The 20,603-nt window shown below is 38.9% G+C and overlaps 1 protein-coding gene across 1 annotated transcript; it reads left to right on the top strand.

Annotated features, from left to right (window-relative positions):
- Nucleotides 1-1,837: 1,837 nt before the first annotated feature.
- LOC125233372 (28 kDa heat- and acid-stable phosphoprotein) lies at nucleotides 1,838-19,108 on the top strand. The gene is made up of 6 exons (XM_048139366.1): nucleotides 1,838-1,979; nucleotides 2,083-2,173; nucleotides 2,749-2,851; nucleotides 3,788-3,918; nucleotides 4,659-4,844; nucleotides 17,421-19,108. The coding sequence occupies exons 1-6, from the start codon at nucleotides 1,970-1,972 to the stop codon at nucleotides 17,422-17,424; spliced, it is 525 nt and encodes a 174-aa protein (XP_047995323.1). The 5' UTR covers nucleotides 1,838-1,969; the 3' UTR covers nucleotides 17,425-19,108.
- The last annotated feature ends 1,495 nt before the right edge of the window (nucleotides 19,109-20,603 follow it).

The raw sequence follows: 20,603 nt of genomic DNA, 5'->3' as shown, positions 1-20,603 counted from the left end.
ACTTTGCCTTACGCCACAAAATACGGTACAGTTTTTACCAGTGGTAAACTACTGGGATTTTTTTTTCAGAACCGTTCCAGAATAAGAGCGTGGTGAGTGTTGCAATACGAGGCTTAAAATATAACTTTTCTTTTACTAACTGACACCTGTATTTATTAAAAAATGTTTCAGTCACTTTAAACCATCACAACAATATTTTGGTAGAACTACTGGGAAAACTAATTTAACTAGTCAACTACCAAACCAGGTGGTTTGGTAGTTAACAATGTGGGAAAAATCCCCGTAGTTAGGGCTGGTAAAACTTGGTGGTAACTAGTGGGAATAGTCCCAGAAATATAAGGGAAGTATTTCGTCACTACTTTTCAAAAATCTCGTATCTCATGCTTCTCCTCAAAGTTAAAACACAGTAAGTCTATATGCATTCCATACATACTACTACATTTTCTTTTAATTGACAGAAGAAGATACAAGTTTTTTTCAAAGTAATAATTTTTTCATTGGGGAAATAATGAAATACTAGGACGTTTTACAACAGTATCTTTATTTTTAAGCGCCGCCCGTGTTTTGTATGTTTATTCCACGATATCTCCGTCGTCACTGGACCGATTTTAAAAATTTCTTTCTTCCTTTCAGTGCCATAATCTTCAGGCTTAAAGTGCAAAGCTGCAAATTGTCAAACGCTCTGAAATCTTTCCCTTTATCGGCAAAATTGACAGCCAAAGCTGTCTCCTTGCTTCATCTTTTGGAACACTGAAATGTTTAATATTATTCATGTTAATTTGTAAAGACACGAACAATAAATTTGGTATTATATACTGTGATATGAATTATGAACATAGAAACCGTACCAAGTTGATAGATTTAGCTCCATGCATGAAAAAGGATTGGTCACCCTAGTCGTAAAACCACACATAGCATTATTTTTCTTTAAAGGTCATATTTATCGTTCTAAACCTATTCGCGGGAATTTTGATATCATTTGAGACAATGAAAACAATATAATGATTAGAACTAACCAAGATTACAAGCAAAATAGAAGAAAATTGATTACCAGTGAGGTTTATGAACATTTTGGTAAAATAAGTACTTACTTGTGAAATCTTATGTCGGATTTCGGTTTCCATTTACTTCCACAATGCTGCACTATGCAATACATTGCGCATAACTTAAGGAAACCGACGAAAAATGTTTATATCACAAAAGAAAACTCTGAATTGGTGAATTACTTTTGACAATTCTGACATATCGGGCATATTTCTTTATTATTAGTGTTCCCATAGTACGCAGGAGGTAAATACCGGAGAAATAAGGTTTTTGCTTGAGTGCTTTTTTGTATAATACAAAGAAAACTAAGTCAATTTGATTGAAGAATGTTTTATACGTTTCTTTTTAGTAACTAATCTGGCAATACATCACAGTGTCGGAAAGAGATAGAACATAGGAGTAAAGGTGAATGAACCTGGCTTCAACTCATTGGTCGGCACGCAATATCCATGGTATATAAGATTCTTGTATAATATTCGACCATTTTGTAATCTCATAATTCTCATAAATTGGTTCATTGGTTAAAACTCATAACACGTCATGTCAACTTACTCCTACTTTTTTATTAGATGAATATATACATAAAAGATGCCAATTTTACTTATATCGAATTTTATATATATAATTCACCTCAAAATACTACTAAACAACTAGATGAATATTAATTTTTATTTGTTCAACTTTTTTGGTTATGTTGGTGTACTACTTTTTTCAGTGTGATGTTTGATTGCCTGTGGCACTTGTGGCAGTCTGTATCATATTAAATTCAATATTTTTGGTTTATCTGTGCTTTAGTTCCGGCAAGAACGTCAACTCTAAATTTGTACGAAATAAAATTTGCTGACTAAAATCTTCTAGCGCTCTAAACGACCCAATAAAATTGTTTTAATATTATTTATATTAAGTAGTTTTGTTTTAATTCAACATGCCACGTGGTAAGTACGCTTAATGAAATCCTGTATTTTTCAATGTTGATCCAATGTTACTATAAAATGTGCTTTCTTATTGTTTTCACGTCATGATTTTTTTGTTTTCCAGGTAAATACACCAATCATAAGGGCCGCAACCGCAAGTTCACCAGCCCCGAGGAATTGGAAGAACAACGAAAGCAGGAGGAGTTGAAACAAAAGTAAGAATATTTTGCGTCTCAATGCAATGGCAGTAGTTCGTGTTAATGCCAAAATAGCTAGCGTTCTTCTGTCATAACTCAATAAACAAACTATTATAACCTATCTTTCTTCGCATATATAGCAAGTACTGATTAAGCTTATACCCTACTAGTATTGAATACAACTATCTTTTTATTACTTATTATTACATTATTATTACATTGACAGTTTGTACCAATACAAAAGTTGTAACATTCGTTCCTTTGAAATGAAATCTCGCATAAATACAAATATACCATATGATTCATGCAATGAATACCTGAGTAAATGATGTAAGATTTCATCATCATTGTTAAATAATGGTTTAGGTGTTATAAATTCTGTCATATTCAGAAAAAAATCTTGAGTACAGTGTTCAGGGTTTCATTTCAGTATTTGAATAGTGAGTATGAGTTAGTATTTACAAGTGCAGCTTGATTTAACATCTTCATCTCCTCAGAGACCATAATTTAGAGAATTTAGCTTTTTTATTTCACACATGGGAGTCGACGAATAATAATAAAATCAATAATGTTTGTCTCAATGTTAATTACAGATGGAGAAAGGAGCATGGAGGAGACGAGAGCTCCAGCGAGGAGGAATCGGCAGATAACAAATCTGGCTCGGGCAGCAGTGACGAAAGTGACTCAGATGAAGATGTAAGGCACTTTTTATTTTATTATATTTTGTGCTAGGAGTAGGATGTCAGTTATATTATTAATTTTCACTTACTCCTAGTTTTTGGTACCTACTCCTCCTTATACTTTGATGCATGTTTGACTCAATAATTAGAATTTATATGTGGACAAATTTATAATATTACGAAGTGAAGTATAATAAAGAGTACTATCGTACAGTATGGCTTCTCCCACTCCCCGCTGAAAGTCTCGCCCACCCCCTCTTGGATACCTCACAGTTACCGTCTGTCAAAAACGCGACCAGTCGACCATACAAACATAGTACACGTTCACCTACACGAGCTTAGACTGTTTGCTAGGAACGCGCCTCTTTCATATATATTTTGATCTCCAGTGTCCGAGGTGTGACGAAGTTATTCAAAGACAATGTAACATGAAAAGACCTGCAAATATAATTATGGGATTGGCTAAAATTTCCAGTATTCTGAAGTTTCCACCATATTACCTCCATGTCAGCAACAGTGCTGGATTATTGAGATTGAAATGGATCATGTTTAACAGTGTTCTATGGGTGACTTTGCTGATATGTATTGATAGCATCAATTCAAATGACTGAGAAGTCTTATACACAGATCTGCGCGCGCACTGCTAGGTCCCGACAGAATACCAGCACTGGCGTCTGTGGCACTTGCTGAGTCGGTGCCTTTTCGCACTTGTGTTGTGATAAAAAAGATCTAAATTGTCAAATTACTATTTGTAGACCTAGTAATTGTTTTTGTAGACCTAAGTTATATTCTAGTTCTTAATTTTTTTGTCATGATATTTTTATGCAATAAAGTTTTTATCTATCTATCTTATTGCTAGAAATGTTACTTGTTATGATCAGTACATCAGAATTTGCTAAATTTCATAAGAAAACTTTGGAAATCATAACAACTTAATAATTTTGTTTTTCAGCATCCTACAAAAGCAAAGGGAGTCTCTGGATTAATTGAAGTAGAAAATCCCAACAGAGTGGTAAAGAAGAACAAGAAATTGTCCAACTTGAACACCTCACTAGGAGAAGGAGAGAAACCTCAGTTATCTAGGTGAGTATATCATAGTAGTGTTATTTAAGCAGCATATGAGCATATGGTGTCTCAAAATTGCTTTTGTTTGCTCTCTCTTGGTTGTTCTCTACAGGTTGGAATTCTCAACTGATTCTTATAAAATTTTGTGTTTGTTTGATATTTTCTCTTGAGTTTTTAAAATTAAAAATAAAAATTGGCATAAAAAAGAATTAATTGAAAATAAATTGGGATAATGACCCAATTAAGTACCTAAGTGTCAAGTAAAATGTCATAAGTCAAAAGGCTACCAACCGTCTGTTACTGATTTTGGTGTTCGCAAAATTTTTTGTATGGGAATTTCCATACACTTTGCTGCGTGACGTTGATGTGCCTGTTAACTGTGATTGATATATCTGGCCCTAATAGGTACTTGATTAGGCGGGCCCACAGAGTGAAATGCGTGACGTGTGTTACCTACGTGCTGGTTCAACACAATCATGAAGGTCACACGCGTTAGTCCGTTTTCACATTATCATTATCCGATATCGGATGTCGGAAGGATTTCAATGGAAAAAATCCAAGATGGCGCCTGTAATGTATGGGATATCGGTCCTACATCCAATATCGGATCGGATAATGTGAAAACGCACTTAAAAGATCGGCGGAGGGTACTGCAACGTACAGCGACTTACGGCGATCACGACCCTCAGTCATCAGGTTTCGACGAAGAAGAAGATAACAAAAAAGCTGAGAAAACATAAGGTTTTATTTGTGCACAGACGCGAGCGCGAAGAGATCGAGCGGCAGCGCGCCGCGGCGGCGTACCAGAAGGCGCACGCTGAGGGCAAGACGGAGCAGGCGCGCGCCGACCTCGCGCGCCTCGCCATCATCCGCCAGCAGCGCGAGGAGGCCGCCAAGAAGCGCGAGGCCGAGAAGAAGGCCAAGGACGAGGGGCCCAAGAAGAGGTAACACTATATTATTATTATTATTTGTCTGTCTTTTCCATATCCCCAACAAGCAGAGTCCTGTGACTAAAGATTTGCTAAAACACGTTCCTACCAAAAAGCCTGCGCAGTTACCTCAATCATATCCGCCAGCGCAACCAAAACTAGGACCATCTGAAAGGCGCGAAAACGAAACAACAACGTGCGCACCCGCCACGCACGAGCAGGGAAAACAAATTGTAACAGAAACACCTGAAAACAGTGCTCAAGAAGACCAAGAAGGCGAGTTTACAGAAGTGCGGAGGAAGCGCCGATCGCGTAATAAGTCCCCAGGGGTGACTAGAGGTACGGCAATTCCTGGCGCGACGCAACTAGAAGCAGCCGAAAGGCCGAGTCTTATCCACGTTTACTACCTAAAGCTTGGTACTACAGCTGAACAAGTTCGTGCGCACTTGGAAAATATATGTGGTGAGAATACTTGCACGGTTCAGGCACTCAATCCCAAAGGTAGCTATGCGTCTTTCAAGCTCAGCGTTCCTTCGTCCCTTGCTGAGCGCGTTATGGATCCAGCCAGGTGGGCTGAGGACATTTGTGTTAAGCCGTGGAGATTTTTTCGTACCCAAGGAAGGAAATCGCAAAAGCAAGCGTAAACTAAATAATAAGCTTAAAAATATTTGCATTTATTATCAAAACGTGCGTGGGTTGCGATCAAAAACTAACTCATTTTATAATAATATGTTAACGTGTTCTAGTGAAATTATTGCACTTACAGAGACGTTTCTCACTAGTTCAGTTATGGACTGCGAGCTGTTCCCGCATGAGTATGATGTATTAAGGAAGGATCGCCCGGGCGACGCAGGGTGGGGTGGCGTCTTGCTGGCTGTCCGAAATTGCTTTTCTGTACATCGCATAGTGGATATTGATGGTCTTGAAGATTACATGGAGATAATTATAGCGATAGTGCAAAGTAAAATTGTAAAATTCTTATGCTGTGTAGTCTATCTCCCACCTAACTATAAAGACAATCAATATCTAAGTGTTTTGGCTTGTCTAGAAAATGTTGTCTGTAAATACCCAGATTTAGACATACTTTTGATAGGGGATTTTAATTTGTATTCCTGTAGTTTAAACGTAAGAAATCAATTTAATGAATTCGTTGAATTTTGTAAATTGAACCAGTTTAATGGTGTAGAAAATGCTCATGGGAGAGTTCTAGATCTAGTTTTAACTGGTTTACAACCTGAAAGAGTGAGTGTGACTGATGATGTGGAGCCATTGGTACCAATTGACGAGCATCATCCTCCGCTAGAGGTGACACTGTCGGTGCCACGAGGAGCCATACCCTCTAAACAGCCTCCAACTCCAGCCTATGATAACAACTTTGCCCCTAAATGGAACTTTCGCAAGGCTGATTTTGTTACCTTGTATTCTGATATTGCAAACATTGACTGGTCAGAAGTCTTAGCAGAAAATAATGTGGATACCGCCGTCGATGTATTTTATACAAAGTTGTATGCGTGCATCACGAATAATGTCCCTTGCAAGCCACCGTTCAAAGCTTCTCGCTACACTTATCCTTCTTGGTATACAGCTGACATAATACGGAACATTAAATATAAGTATTTTCATTTAAAGCGGTACAAGGAGAAAGGTGAAGAGTTTAACAGAGAGCTTTTCAGGTACTACAGGTCTCATGTCAAAATGTTAATTGATGACGCCTATCGTCAATATATCAACCGAGTGGAGCATAATATAGGCCAAGACCCTGCATCATTTTGGACCTATGTAAAGTCCAAAGCTAAAAAAAGGTCCACCTGTAAGGAGTATAAATATGCGGGAAAGTCAGTGGTTGGGCAAGAAGCAGCCGATGCCTTTGCTTCATACTTTGCTTCAGTGTTTCTGAATGATGTGCCTAAGTTAGATCCTGAGGAAGCGTCGTCGCAAGCAGCATCAAGCAGAAATACTCGTGATGCGGCTCATATTTCTTTAGAAAGCCTGTCTGGGTCGGAACTTCGCGGCGCTGCCAAAAAGCTTAGGGCTCGTTCATCTGCCGGTCCTGATGGAATTCCTCCTTACCTTGTTAAAGATTGCATATCTGCACTAGAGGTCCCCTTGCTACACATATTTAATATTAGCATAGCATCTAGCCAATATCCAGCAAGGTGGAAAATTTCTCGCGTGACACCAGTACCCAAAGGAGGAAATCTATTAGAAGTTACCGAGTATCGACCAATAGCGGTTCTTTCAGTTTTTGCGAAGCTGTTTGAGACGATGATCGAAAGACATATTAGCCGGCAGATTGCAGTGAGCTTGGCTGACTCCCAGCATGGATTTCGGAAAGGCCGTTCGACCACTACTAACCTTATTGTGTATGTTGATTACATTATGTCGCAAATGGAACTGGGCCACCAGGTAGATTCGGCTTACTTCGATTTCCGCAAAGCTTTTGACCTGGTTAGTAATGACATTTTGCTACAGAAGTGCTCTGCTTTGGGATTTACACCAAAGCTTCTGAGGTTCCTCTCCAACTACTTACGCAACCGCAGTCAGTTTGTCCAGATGGATGGATGCCAAACAGTACCATACTACACGCGATCAGGAGTAAGCCAGGGCAGCACCTTGGGTCCTACTTTATTTAACATCATGATAAATGATTTACCTGATGTGATATCCACCGCAGAGTGCCTTCTATTCGCGGATGACCTAAAGCTGTTTAGAAGCGTGCAGCATATGGCAGACTGTGAAGCGCTACAGCGTGACAGCAATGTTGCGGCCTGGAGTATTGCAAATCGGCTTTCCTTTAATGTCACTAAATGTAAGCTGATTTCATTCTCCAGAGCACGTGCAGCTAAAACCCCCTCGTCATATCATCTGCTAGGGGTACCACTAGAGAGGGTCGATGTGGTCCGCGATCTTGGTTTGACCTTAGAATCACATTTAGATTTCCGTGCGCATATAACTGAGATCTGTAAGCGTGCTAATAAAATGCTAGGTTTTATCATGCGAACTGCGTCGCAGTTTCAGAATCCTAAAGTGGCAATGACTCTGTACAATGCGTATGTTCGTAGTAGGTTGGAGTTTGGTGCATGTATCTGGGATCCTCATGAAGCAAAGTATTCTCTCATGGTGGAAAGGATACAGAGAAAGTTTGCCTGTTATGTCTACAAAAGGACGTACGGATACTACCCACTACTTTTTCCCTCATTATTTGTGTCTGGAATGGTAGGACTAGATACTCTAGAACTACGGCGGAAAATGTTATTAGTAATGCATTACTATAACCTGTTGCGTAATAGAATTAATAACAGTAAGGTGCTTGAGCGGATAGGACTGCTAGCTCAGGCGCCGAGAACGTGTGTACCTGGTGCCAATGAGGGTGGCGCTCTGCCGCCACGACGCAGAAGAAGACTGTTTGCCGCAGGCGGGGTGCGCACGCGGCAAGCTGGTAATGCTCCCACCAATCGGGCACTCTCACTCCTAAATCAACTTTCAGTCGAACAGCCTCAGGTTGACGTATTTTTTGACTCCCCAGGGTCATTTTTGACTGGGTTATATATGTTTTTAAATTTAAGTGTGTAATGTTTAAATATGTATTTGTTTTTGTGTAAGTAAATTGTAAATTATGTAGCATGTAAGCGTCTTGGTTTTAATACTGTAAGCTTGTATGTTGTATGAATAAATAAATATATAAATATATATATATAATATATAAATAAATATATATATATCTCGGGCCCGTGGGGTCCCGGACCTTTGGGAGGCATGCGTGGGGCCGAAGCTAACAGCACAGAGGCCCTTTTAGACATTTTAATCTAAAGGCAAGGGATACACGTGGCGGATACCATCTCCGAGCGCACAATGTGATATCTACACCCGAAGATGGTCCCCGCCAGGTGCAAAGACTATTGCAGTGCAACACTTTTGTGTTGCGATGGGAACTAAGGTCATGAGGCTATTGTTTTGCAAATTGGATGGACTGGTTAATGGGCTATGGTAGGAGACTATCGGACACCTGCCGTGACAATTAGTCTCGGAATTGTAGAAGACAGGCGGTGACTTGCCAACTCATTGAGTGGGCCCTGCAAAACGGCCGCACGCACGGTGCGACAACAGAGCAACACTTGAGAGTGGCTAAAAGGTTGTCGAGAGGTGAGTCTGCGGTAGCTTGGTTCCTGGTGTTCCATTCAGCAGGCCGCCGGCGTTATTTTTTTTATTTTTTTATTTAACGGCCGGCCGGTTAAGGCAAGCGCAGAGGCGAGGGCTAGATGGAAGTGCCCTCTGGAATAGGGGTCCGCGGTGTCGCCACTTACCGTCAGCTCGCCACAAGCTGCCCCCGCGGGCTTATTATTATTATTGAGAGCCTGTCATGTCCCACTGCTGGGCAAAGGCCTCCCCCCCGCTTCTTCCATTCTTCCCTGTGTTGAGAAGTCCTCGGCCATTCTTCCAAAAAGGAGTCTAGCTCGTTCCGCCATCGCATACGTGGTCTGCCGGGTCCCCGTTTTGGCCTGGGCTGCCACTCTGTGGTAATCTTGGCCCATAGCTCATTCGCCATTCGGCAGACATGACCAGCCCAGTCGCACTACAGCTTAGCCGCTTTCCGAGCTACGTCAACTATTTTTGAGCGCAGCGTGGTGTTCCGGATACGATCCGTTAACTTTACACCTAATATGCTGCGCTCCATAGCTTGCTGACAAACCCCGAGTTTGGACCTCTGACTCGCCGTCAAAGACCAAGTTTGGGCACCGTAGGTGAGAATTGGAAGTATGCACACCTTTCATATGTTTCATGGACCAATTGCTTCTCCAGGCGTTTTCAGTTCGTCTTTCGACTTCCTTCTCTATAATAAAATAAAATAGCCTTTATTGTCGAAGTTTGATTTCAAGCAGGCCTACCCTACGTCACTCGCTCGCGGTCGCGCGTTAAGTACCTACACGCTTGCCGTTCATTCGAATGAACAAGTGGCTGAGGGGCGCCACACGCCCGCCTGTGTAGTCGCGTGGCACGTCCCTACTATTCTTCTGAGTTTTACGTAGTAACATTTATTTATTTATTTCATCTTTATTGAACAAAGAAACACAATTTACAATAGGCGAACTTAAGAGGCCTTATTCCTAAAGACGAGCGTTTTTTGCAAAATAGAACCTTTTTCATTCAAAATTATAAAGAAACTATAAATGATTATTAAAAAAATGATAATGTTCCTAAAAGTACATATCTTAAGCTAGAAAGTCAATTGGTACTACTTTAAAATATGTCTTTTTATACTTCCGAAAAATCAGTTTTTTCGGAAGACGTTTTCAATTTTCATAGTGGGATAGCTCGTTTAGAATCGTGATTGTGCTGTTAAAAATGTTATTTGGGGTAATAAATGATCACAATCCTATTTGTTATATCCTGTACGAGTTAGCTAATACTTTGACATTTTAAGATTTACTTGAAATGGTGGATAAATAACCTTCCGTATCCTCCCCATTTTTTCGATAAAAAGAGGTTTACATTATGTATTTTTCCTGCGATTCCTGCATTTTTTGTAACTCTTAAATAATATTATCCTAAACTAGAACTTCTTATTGACCTATAAGAAAAAAATCATACATATAAGACATACCTTTCTGTCGATAGATATGTTTTTAAAACACCTAAAATTCGAATAAAAGACACTGTGCTAACTAGGGAATGCAGAACCGGTACCAGTCCCAGAACCGGGACTGAGATTTCCGGTTCTGGGAAAGAACCGGGAAATCCCGGTTCTTCGGTACTTTTCGGTACTGAGGGTTTACTAGTACATTTGTTGTAAAATTACATACGTGGTCTCTGGTCTGCCGGGTCCCCGTTTTGGCCTGGGCTGCCACTCTGTGGTAATCTTGGCCCATAGCTCGTTCGGCATTCGGCAGACATGACCGGCCCAGTCCCACTTCAGCTTTGCCGCTTTCCGAACTACGTCGACTATTTTTGTTTTGGAGCGCAGCGTGGTGTCCCATGTCCTCATAGTTTTCGCTTAAGTTATGAGTTGAATGTAACTGGGATCTATATCTTGATTGCGTAAAGCTGTGAAAATGGAATTGTGACGAAGACTGTCGAAAGCTTTAGTCAGAGTAATCGACAAATGCGATGTAAACTGGGATTTTGTATTCTTGTCATTTTTCGATAATTTGATTAAGGGAATCCAGCCTATTAGGGCGGTTGGTGCCGATCGAGTGTTCCCGAGATACGATCTTCTACGATGTTAAGAAATATCATACAGAGACAAAACTGATAGGACGGGATCACGGGAGTTTCCTATATCAGACTTGTCTCCCTTCTTATGAAGGAGAATGATGTTGGAGTGGCACATTTTTTGTCGAAAAGTTTGAGTGGTTATTAATTTTATTATAGTATTAAACAGTTTGGTGATATACGGGATCAAAGTATGTTCTCCTACTTCCAGTGCTTCGGTGGTGATTCCATCCTCGCCAGGGCTTTTCCCGTACTTCATTTTTTGAAGAGCCATATGTGCTTCGTGTTCCGTAACTGGCGGGATAGCTTTGAAGCTTTCTTCTAAATCAGGCACAGACTGTGGGTGTGTGGGAGATTCGGAGTAAAGGGTTTTTTAGAATTTGGTGGCTAATATTGTTAGAATTTTATTCCGGTCGCCTATTAGGACCAAAATTATAGTATACCAGACTGCATTCTAAGCATACTTTCAAAAACCTGGACGACATGTGCAAGAAACCATTACAGACCTCAACTAATTCTAACATTAGCAAAGTTAGTTTGGTTTACCCTCTAAGTATAACCGCGGCCGAGGTCCCGATCATAGCCGATGAATACCGAGCGGGACGAGTCTAACGCGTTTGAAACTATTTACATTACATTTGTACAGCATTCAATCGATATTCCATCGTTTACGTTCAAATTTTTGAAGTGATTAAATGCGTTTTAGTTTGTAATCTTTGTCCATTTTTCAGTACCGAAAAGTACCGAAGAACCGGGATTTTATAACATCAGTACCGGTACCCAAAGAGTTCTAAAATCCCGGGATTTCCCGGTACTTTTGGTACCGGGAATTCCCGGGAGCATTCCCTAGTGCTAACGCGAGCCCGCTCAGTCTGCGCCGAGCGCTCGAAGACAACGGACCTGCGTTTGATCGTCCGGCGCACCTAGCTTTCGTAAGCAGCTCGATAGTTCCGAGAAGTGCCGTAAACTGCGACTAAACAAATCTTGATCCTTTTTACACCTTATGCAATTTTAGCATTCGACATGCTTTTCATATGATTTTGGATTTTAAGTTATACGTGAAGTTTGTTGAGAGTTTGAATTATTATTATATTTTGGGACCAGGATGAGGTTCTGGTTCTCATGATGATGGAGTCAGGCAGGAGATGTTCAACAGAACTGCTATTCTACTTATCATAACTCCACCATGTTTGGGCTCATTAGATTTGGGCTGATGAGCACCATCGATCTAGATGAGGTCCAAGGTCTCATGATGGAGTCAGGAGGTGGTCAACAGAACTGCTATTCTCCTCATCATAACCCCATCATGTTTGGGCTCATTAGATTTGGGCTGACGAGCACCATCGAACTAGATGAGGTCCAAGGTCTCATGACGGGGTCAGGAGGTGGCCAACAGAACTGCTATTCTCCTCATCATAACCCCATCATGTTCGGGCTCATTAGATTTGGGCTGACGAGCACCATCGAACTAGATGAGGTCCAAGGTCTCATGATGGAGTCAGGAGGTGGTCAACAGAACTGCTATTCTCCTCATCATAACCCCATCATGTTTGGGCTCATTAGATTTGGGCTGACGAGCACCATCGAACTAGATGAGGTCCAGGGTCTCATGATGGAGTCAGGAGGTAGTCAACAGAACTGCTATTCTCCTCATCATAACCCCATCATGTTTGGGCTCATTAGATTTGGGCTGACGAGCACCACCGAACTAGATGAGGTCCAAGGTCTTATGACGGGGTCAGGAGGTGGCCAACAGAACTGCTATTCTCCTCATCATAACCCCATCATGTTCGGGCTCATTAGATTTGGGCTGACGAGCACCATCGAACTAGATGAGGTCCAAGGTCTCATGATGGAGTCAGGAGGTGGTCAACAGAACTGCTATTCTCCTCATCATAACCCCATCATGTTTGGGCTCATTAGATTTGGGCTGACGAGCACCATCGAACTAGATTAGGTCCAGGGTCTCATGATGGAGTCAGGAGGTGGCCAACAGAACTGCTATTCTCCTCATCATAATCCCATCATGTTCGGGCTCATTAGATTTGGGCTGACGAGCACCATCGAACTAGACGAGGTCCAAGTTCTCATGATGGAGTCAGGAGGTGGTCAACAGAACTGCTATTCTCCTCATCATAACCCCATCATGTTTGGGCTCATTATAAATATGTGGAAGGTCGTTAATAATAATAAATGTTTTATTAGGGTACCCCTACATGTAAAGAGGGGGCAGATATTTTTTTTTTTCATTTCAACCCCGACGTGTGATATATTGTTAGATAGGTATTTAAAAATGAATTAGGTTTTACTAAGATCGATTTTTGATAATTTTCATATTTTCGGAAATAATCGCTATAACTTTTGAACCATATGTTTAAAAATATGAAAAAAATCACAAAAGTAGAACTTTACAAAGACTTTCTTTGAAATTTGTTTTGAACTTTATAGGTTAGTTTTTGAGAAAAATACGGAAAACTACGGAACCCTACACTGAGCGTGGCCCGACACGCTTTTGGCCGGTTTTTATTTTATTTTAATACTTTTCTGTGCTATTCATACATAGCCACCCTAGGGGATTCAGTATTGACAGCTTCTTTTTTTTCTTTCTGCATATATTTGTTTCCGCTTTTAAGTTTATTGTAAATAAGACTGCTTGCACTTACATTGAGATTATAATTACATAATGCTATTAAATTAAATCTAATGAAGCGTTGTTTTATTTCCTAAATCTCAAAACCCTTTAAATCGAATATGTATAGTAATGAGCAAAAATTTTACCGCAGGCTTTCCAAACCGACGATGCTTGATCAGCTACTTTTAGAACGAACATGTAGTACATATTTTGATTTTCATCCTTTAAAATGTTTCTAAGACGCAACGTTTTGCAAATTTGGTCACGTCATGCACAGTTAAACTGTGGAATGAATTGTCGCCAGCGGTATTTCCGGACCAATGCGACCATCAAACCTTCAAGAAAAGAGAGTACATCCATCTTAAAGGCCGGCAACGCACCTCCAACACTTCTGGTGCTTCTGGTGTCCATGGGCGGTAGTGATCGCTTACCATCAGGCAGCCTATCTGCTCGTTTGCCTCCTATCCCATAAAAAAACGTTTAATATTTTTTAAGAAAAAAAAACCGCCGCCTTTCGGGTTGTGGTGAAAGCTACTTGCGAATGTTGGATTATGTAGAAATGTGTAGGTATTTTTTAAAACTGCTTTTAATGCTTTAATTATTTGATGGCAACACAAATCAATATACGTATAACGCTAAGGTTTGAGGAGTTTCTCAATTCCTCATGAATCCGATTATAAGAAATCGAAGCTTGACAAACTTTGACTTGAAAACTCAATAATTATGCTTAACAAACATAACTAAATAAATGTCACTGTTCTGAACTTAAATGCATGCTTTTCTTACAAAAATATCAAAGTCACTATGAGTGTGCCGTTCAGATTTGAGGAGTTCGGTTCTGACCATCATCAGCAGTTCCACTGCACCAAATGTCACTGTTCCGGACGTAAGTGCATGCTGTTCTTATAAAAATACCAAAGTCACTATAAGCGTGCCGTTCAGATTTGAGAAGTTCCGTTCTGGCCATCATCAGCAGTTCCACTGCACCAAATGTCACTGTTCCGTACCTAAATGCATGCTGTTCCTTTAAAAACACAAAAATCACCATACGTATGCCTTTCAGATTCGAGGAGTTCCCTCGATTACTCCAGGATCCCATCATCAGAACTGGGTTCTGAGAAAAATGGGACCAATCTGTATTCATATACATTCAATTTTTTTTTTAATCGGTCCAGTAACAACGGAGATATCGAGGAACAAACATAAAAAAATGAAAAAAATAAATAAACATACAGACGAATTGAGAACCTCGCCTCAAATCTCTCAGATTTGAGGCGACGGTTAAAAAGTGACACATCATGAGCAGTTCCAATGCACCAAATGTCACTGTTCTGGACGTAAGTGCATGCTGTTCTTATAAAAATATGAAAGTCAGTATAACTGTGATAATTTCCGAAAATATTAATATTTAAAAAATATTTTAAGCGGGTTACTCACGTATTAAGTCGATATAGCGTTCGACATGTTTCGGTTCAATTTCGAGAACCTTTCTCAAGAGTAGCGACACCCCGCCTTTACATGTCGAGAGCGCGACGCATACTGCGGGCGCTTGCTCGGTGCGCGCGGCTGCTGAGGACAGGCGCAGGGGGGGTCGGCGGCGCGGGCGACGTCGGGAGTTTTATAGTTAAAATATTAATATTATCAAAAAACGATCTTAGTAAACCCTTATTCATTTTTAAATACCTATCCAAAAATATATCACACGTTGGGGTTGTAATGAAAAAAAAATCAGCCCCCACTTTACACTTTACATTAATAAAACATTTTTTTCCATTTTTCATTTTTGCACTTTGTTGACGTGATTGATATACATATTGTTACTAAATTTCAGCTTTCTAGTGCTTACGGTTACTGAGATTATCCGCGGACGGACGGACGGACGGACGGACGGATGGACAGACAGACATGGCGAAACTATAAGAGTTCCTAGTTGACTACGGAACTCTAAAAAACAGAAATCACTATTAAACTATTCTCTAATTTCAAGTTCCTAACTAAAATTTTCCTAATAAAAAAAAACAAATTGATCCCGCTACAAACTTTCACCCCCTTTTTCCCTCTACTAGGGGTGTAAATTTTCATAATCGATTCTTATCTCTTCGAAATTTTGTTAATGCAATCTATACAAATTTCGACTTTCTAGCTTTCGTAGTTTCGGCTCAGCGGTGTTGGTTGTTGAATCAATCAATTAGGAAACCTGAATTTATATATGTACATGTAGACTAATACTATACTTTTACTACATTCATATACCTTATTTACTACTACCATACCATGAATATGAAATTAAATAAAGAGTCCCCATATAAAATTGAAAATTATGTTATTAGCAATTTAATTCAAAACTATCAAGATTATTCGTGTCTGCGTTGAAACGCGCGTTGAGTTGCCGGTGCTCGCGTACCGAGCGCCAACGCCATCTATCGATGGCCGTTTCGTGAAATTGATGAGCGCTCTAAGGAGTAAGGGGTCTTAATGCCATAACTTATTAGTATTAGTTAAATAAAGCGTATTCGTAATTTTGCGGGCAAGTGAAGGATCTGTTACGTTAGTAACTTATTAATAGTCTGTGTTCCAAGTACCTACATTATTTCTTATTTATTTATATCGGCAACTCCAACTCATCATTTGACGAAGTCCTCTTCTGAAATCTTCCACTGCTTCCTGTCTCTTGTTATCATAGCATAGGTAAACACTATTTGTTATCATTATGAATAAGGGTTGGTTACACCAAACCACAGTATAATAAAGAGTACTATCGTACAGTATGACCACTCCTGCTCCCCGCTGAAATCGCCGCCCACCCCCTCTCGGTTACCTGACAGTTACCGCCTGTCAAAAACGCGAACAGTCGACCTGTCATATGTCACTCATACAAGCATAGTACGCGTTCACCTACACGAGCTTAGACTGTGTGCTAGGAACGAGCCTCTTTCATATATTTGATCGCCAGTGTCCGAGGTGTGACCAAACTGTCCGATACCGAATTTAGCGTTTGTAATTATTTTTGTATTGGAATTTCCATATAATTCTGCTGTGTGTGACGTTGATGTTTCTGTTAACTGTTTTATGCAACTGGCCCTAAGGGTTTAATTAGATAGTTGTATCATTAATATCATTATGGAAAATATTTTTTCGTTGGTATGAGAACCGAACCGAACATTCCCCATGTTCTTATGTGGGAAAATTCTCTACATACACCTGGTGGTTCCTCTTAATTGTTAAATTCGACACGAAGTCGTTAGGGTTAACGACGTGTCGAATTTAACAGAAAACAAATAAAACATGGTAAAATGGGAAGGTTTTCGGATCTGGTAAAGTAACTATGTAAAGCTGTACCAAATTGTCTTATAACAAGGTGTTATCTTAATTTTATTGTATGGGAAGTTTCATTGAAATCTATCTAGTTTTTTGGTCCAATACATGCTTTTGATCCTGGATAGAGATATAGTATTGAATAACATAAAAATTTGGTTAATAATTACTGTTTTCTCGCAACCTCGAAATGGAGGGAAGGTCTACTAAGACAGTGTTCAATTAGCAGCATGGGGAGCTAGTTATTGCCCTCGCTGACCCACTGTCAAATAAAATACAATGTGTATTTGTTCATGATTTCCACCTGAAAAAAAAGCAAACATATTAGTTGTGATTCTTATAATGGGTTTAGAATTCTATTTTTGAGCCATAACATAACTTCGATTATTTTAATATCTAACCAATTTTAAACTAATGTCTCTTTTTGTTCACAGGTAGACAAGCAAACTCCAAGTAGGTCGCATAACTAACAACTTTTGCAATTATACATGCTCATAATATCAAACTCGGTACCTTTCAATCTCGGTTTCCTGCAGTCCTACAAAGATTGCATGAATTGTATTTTGAAGACAACATAAGGCATGCATTGTTATTGAAAATTGCTGTATTTTGTCTTTGTAAGTGCGATGTACGCGATTATGCCCCTTTAATATGGAAAATGGCAAAATATCCCATGAGCAATCAGCTAAAGGAGTCAACACACTTATCAATTCGACTCAGGCCACTCGAGACGTAGTTAGAACATGCTTTCTAAGTGGGCACGGGCTTTTTCTATTAGAAAAAGTGCTTGTGGGCAGTGTGAAGTCAGAAATGATCAATTAATGGATAACTCTTTCTCTCCATGGCCAAGTGTCTTATAGCTGAGTCCTTCCTTACTTATTAAAAAAATGATCATTGTAATATTGTATTGTAGCAGTTGCAGCTGATGGTGAGCTGATTCTAGTCGATAAGTGTGCAGGCTCCCTAATGTTACGTAAGGAATTGTCTAATGATACTTATCATGCATAATATACATTATATTTATTGACCCTGTTTGATTCTGGGAGACTGTCGTAACTATAGTTCCATTTTATATGTATAAAATTAAATTTTCCATTGTACTTCCATTTGAATTTTCAACAATATAACAGGAATAAAAGCAATAATTTAGATTTATATAAACCACTATTTCATTATTTGTTATGCTTCAAATTTCCCCTTTTGGTGTAGAAGCAAAAGAAAACTTTTAAAAATCTTCTAAATTCATGGACAAAAGTCCTTTTGCACATGGCCTTTTTGCTATTTATATATAAAATAATCAACTGTGTAACATGCACTGCCACTCTCAATCGAGCGACCAATAGTATATAAGGTTTTGCAAACTGCTGATTACCTCATGGTCTCAAGATTCCGTGAAGTATATGTTCGCAATATAATTTATGATATGTTTATCCACCAAATGGGAGTGTATTAAGTTTTGTACGTCAATTGTATTGTAAAATTGTGTTGTGTCAAGTCTAACAATGTTTCAGCGATTTTGGACTAGTTATCTGAAAATGGTGAGATTTTGTTACTAAGAGTGCACAAGCCATATTGGTATATTTTATTTCCTCGTACTATGTGCATTGTGAAATCATACGCTTGTAACATTTATTGTTCGTGTGTTTATAATCTGCACGATTAGTCCAGACTTGCGTGTTTGAAATAGGGAAGTTTAAAAAAATATATGACATTATATGTTGCAACAAAAAATGCAAAAAAAAACCAACTTTTATAAAATATTTGCACTTATCTTTTTGGAATCTGGAACATAAACTGTTTTGGTAAGAACTGATTTCATGCCATTCATTAATGAATTTTGCAGTTTTTAAATATCAATTATGTACCTATAGTTACATTTTATTGTTGATTCTAACATTCATATAGTTTGTGTACTCTTTCATATAATTATTGTAAAATTAAGGTGTTACGATATTTAATAGATATTGTGTACATTGAGGGTACGTTATATTTATCTATATTTACAAATCCACCAGATAGCAACTATGTATGAAATGGCTTAGGTCTAATTTATTAGATAGTCTTACTAGACAATTTTATATGCGAATGTGTATATCTATACAATAAATTGAAAATTATGAAAGTATTCGTTTCAATTACCTTGATCCATATATGCGTATATAAAGGTTGAACACGCCAAAAATGGGGTACACTTAAATGTTTATTATAAAAAAAAACCGGCCAAGTGCGAGTCGGACTCGCCCACCGAGGGTTCCGTACAAACTTTCTTTCAAACTACCTAGTAAAAATAATCTCATATTTTCATATAACTCTAATGACTTGACTAGAAGACAAAAGTATAGGCACTAATGAGTATTATTGTGTATAGCGCCATCTCCCGGTCAATTTGCTAACTAATTTGCGCGACCTGGTTTTTCAGGGATAATTCTTTATAATGTTAACCGATTTAAACAGTTTTTACTTTATTGGACAGAAGATGGTTTACGTAACATCTCGTATTAATTTGAAGTACGGTATACATCCGCAAGGGTGGGTAAATTGAAAGTAAAAATCTGAAAAGTTTTTTGTGAATTAAAAAAAAAGTATTCAAAATACAAACACGATTATATTTTTCCTGTAATATTTAGCATAAAACCAATCTTTACTAAAATTTTCATAATTTTTCGTTGGTAAACTTCGGAGATAAGGGGGGGGGGGGAACGGTATTTTTTTTTTTACATTTTCCTTCAAAATTCTTTTTTTTCACAACAAAAAAATTATAAAAAATAGCTTATTTACGTTCAATTTGAGCTCTTTCCAACGATACCCCACTTGACCTAGTAACTTGAAATTTACAGTTTGCCCCCCTTTCATTTTGGCCATTTTCTACAATTAAAATTAATATATTTAAAAAAATTATACTTTCTATTTGTAGAGGTTTACAATGTTCATAACTATTCCAAATTTCAAGTTGATAGCATTAGTAGTTCTCGAGATATTTAGGAATGTGACAGACGGACAGACAGACGGACAGAGTGGCACCATAAGGGTTCCTGTTGTACCTTTTTGGTACTGAACCCTAAAAAATATAATAAATAAATAAAAGATGTTTGATTTAAATATGAGCAAATTTAATGTTTTTTAAATGCAAACCATAATTAGTCAAGATTTCTCGACGAATAAGCCCTCGATTTTACTTTTCTTCGAACACGACTCATAAGAGTTTGCACCATCACGTCAGGATACCTCTTTGTCGCCAGGTCCACAGTTTTCGCCGCTCCTCCGCGGAATTAACCTCCCTGCCTCTCTTTTTAAGAAATCCTTTCATTATACTCCAATATTCCTCGATAGGCCGGAGTTCTAGGCAATTTAGTGGATAGCTATATTTCGGTACCACGGCTACACCATTTGCTTTGTACCACTCCATGACAGGTTTCGCGTAGTAACACCTGGCAAGGTCTGGCCAAAATAAAGGCCAGGAGTGGTGTTTCTTAAAAAACGGAAGCAACCGCTCTTGTAAGCACTCTTTTGATAGATGCTGCCGTTTATTGTTCCGGTAGTGACAAAAGAGCTGCTTCTTTTCCCGCAACTGCAAATTGCCTGCTAAACTAGGTTTTTTTTTTGGAAACTTATATCTT

This window comes from Leguminivora glycinivorella, chromosome 14 (assembly GCF_023078275.1).
Source record: "Leguminivora glycinivorella isolate SPB_JAAS2020 chromosome 14, LegGlyc_1.1, whole genome shotgun sequence".
Taxonomy (NCBI): Eukaryota; Metazoa; Arthropoda; class Insecta; order Lepidoptera; family Tortricidae; genus Leguminivora; species Leguminivora glycinivorella.
This window is presented reverse-complemented; position numbering and strand designations above follow the sequence as displayed.

Excerpts from the sequence above, each read along its gene's own strand:
- LOC125233372 (XM_048139366.1), top strand. Across the intron at positions 2,174-2,748 it reads CAGGAGGAGTTGAAACAAAA|ATGGAGAAAGGAGCATGGAG; the intron begins GTAAGAATATTT and ends TGTTAATTACAG. Across the intron at positions 2,852-3,787 it reads AAAGTGACTCAGATGAAGAT|CATCCTACAAAAGCAAAGGG; the intron begins GTAAGGCACTTT and ends TTTGTTTTTCAG.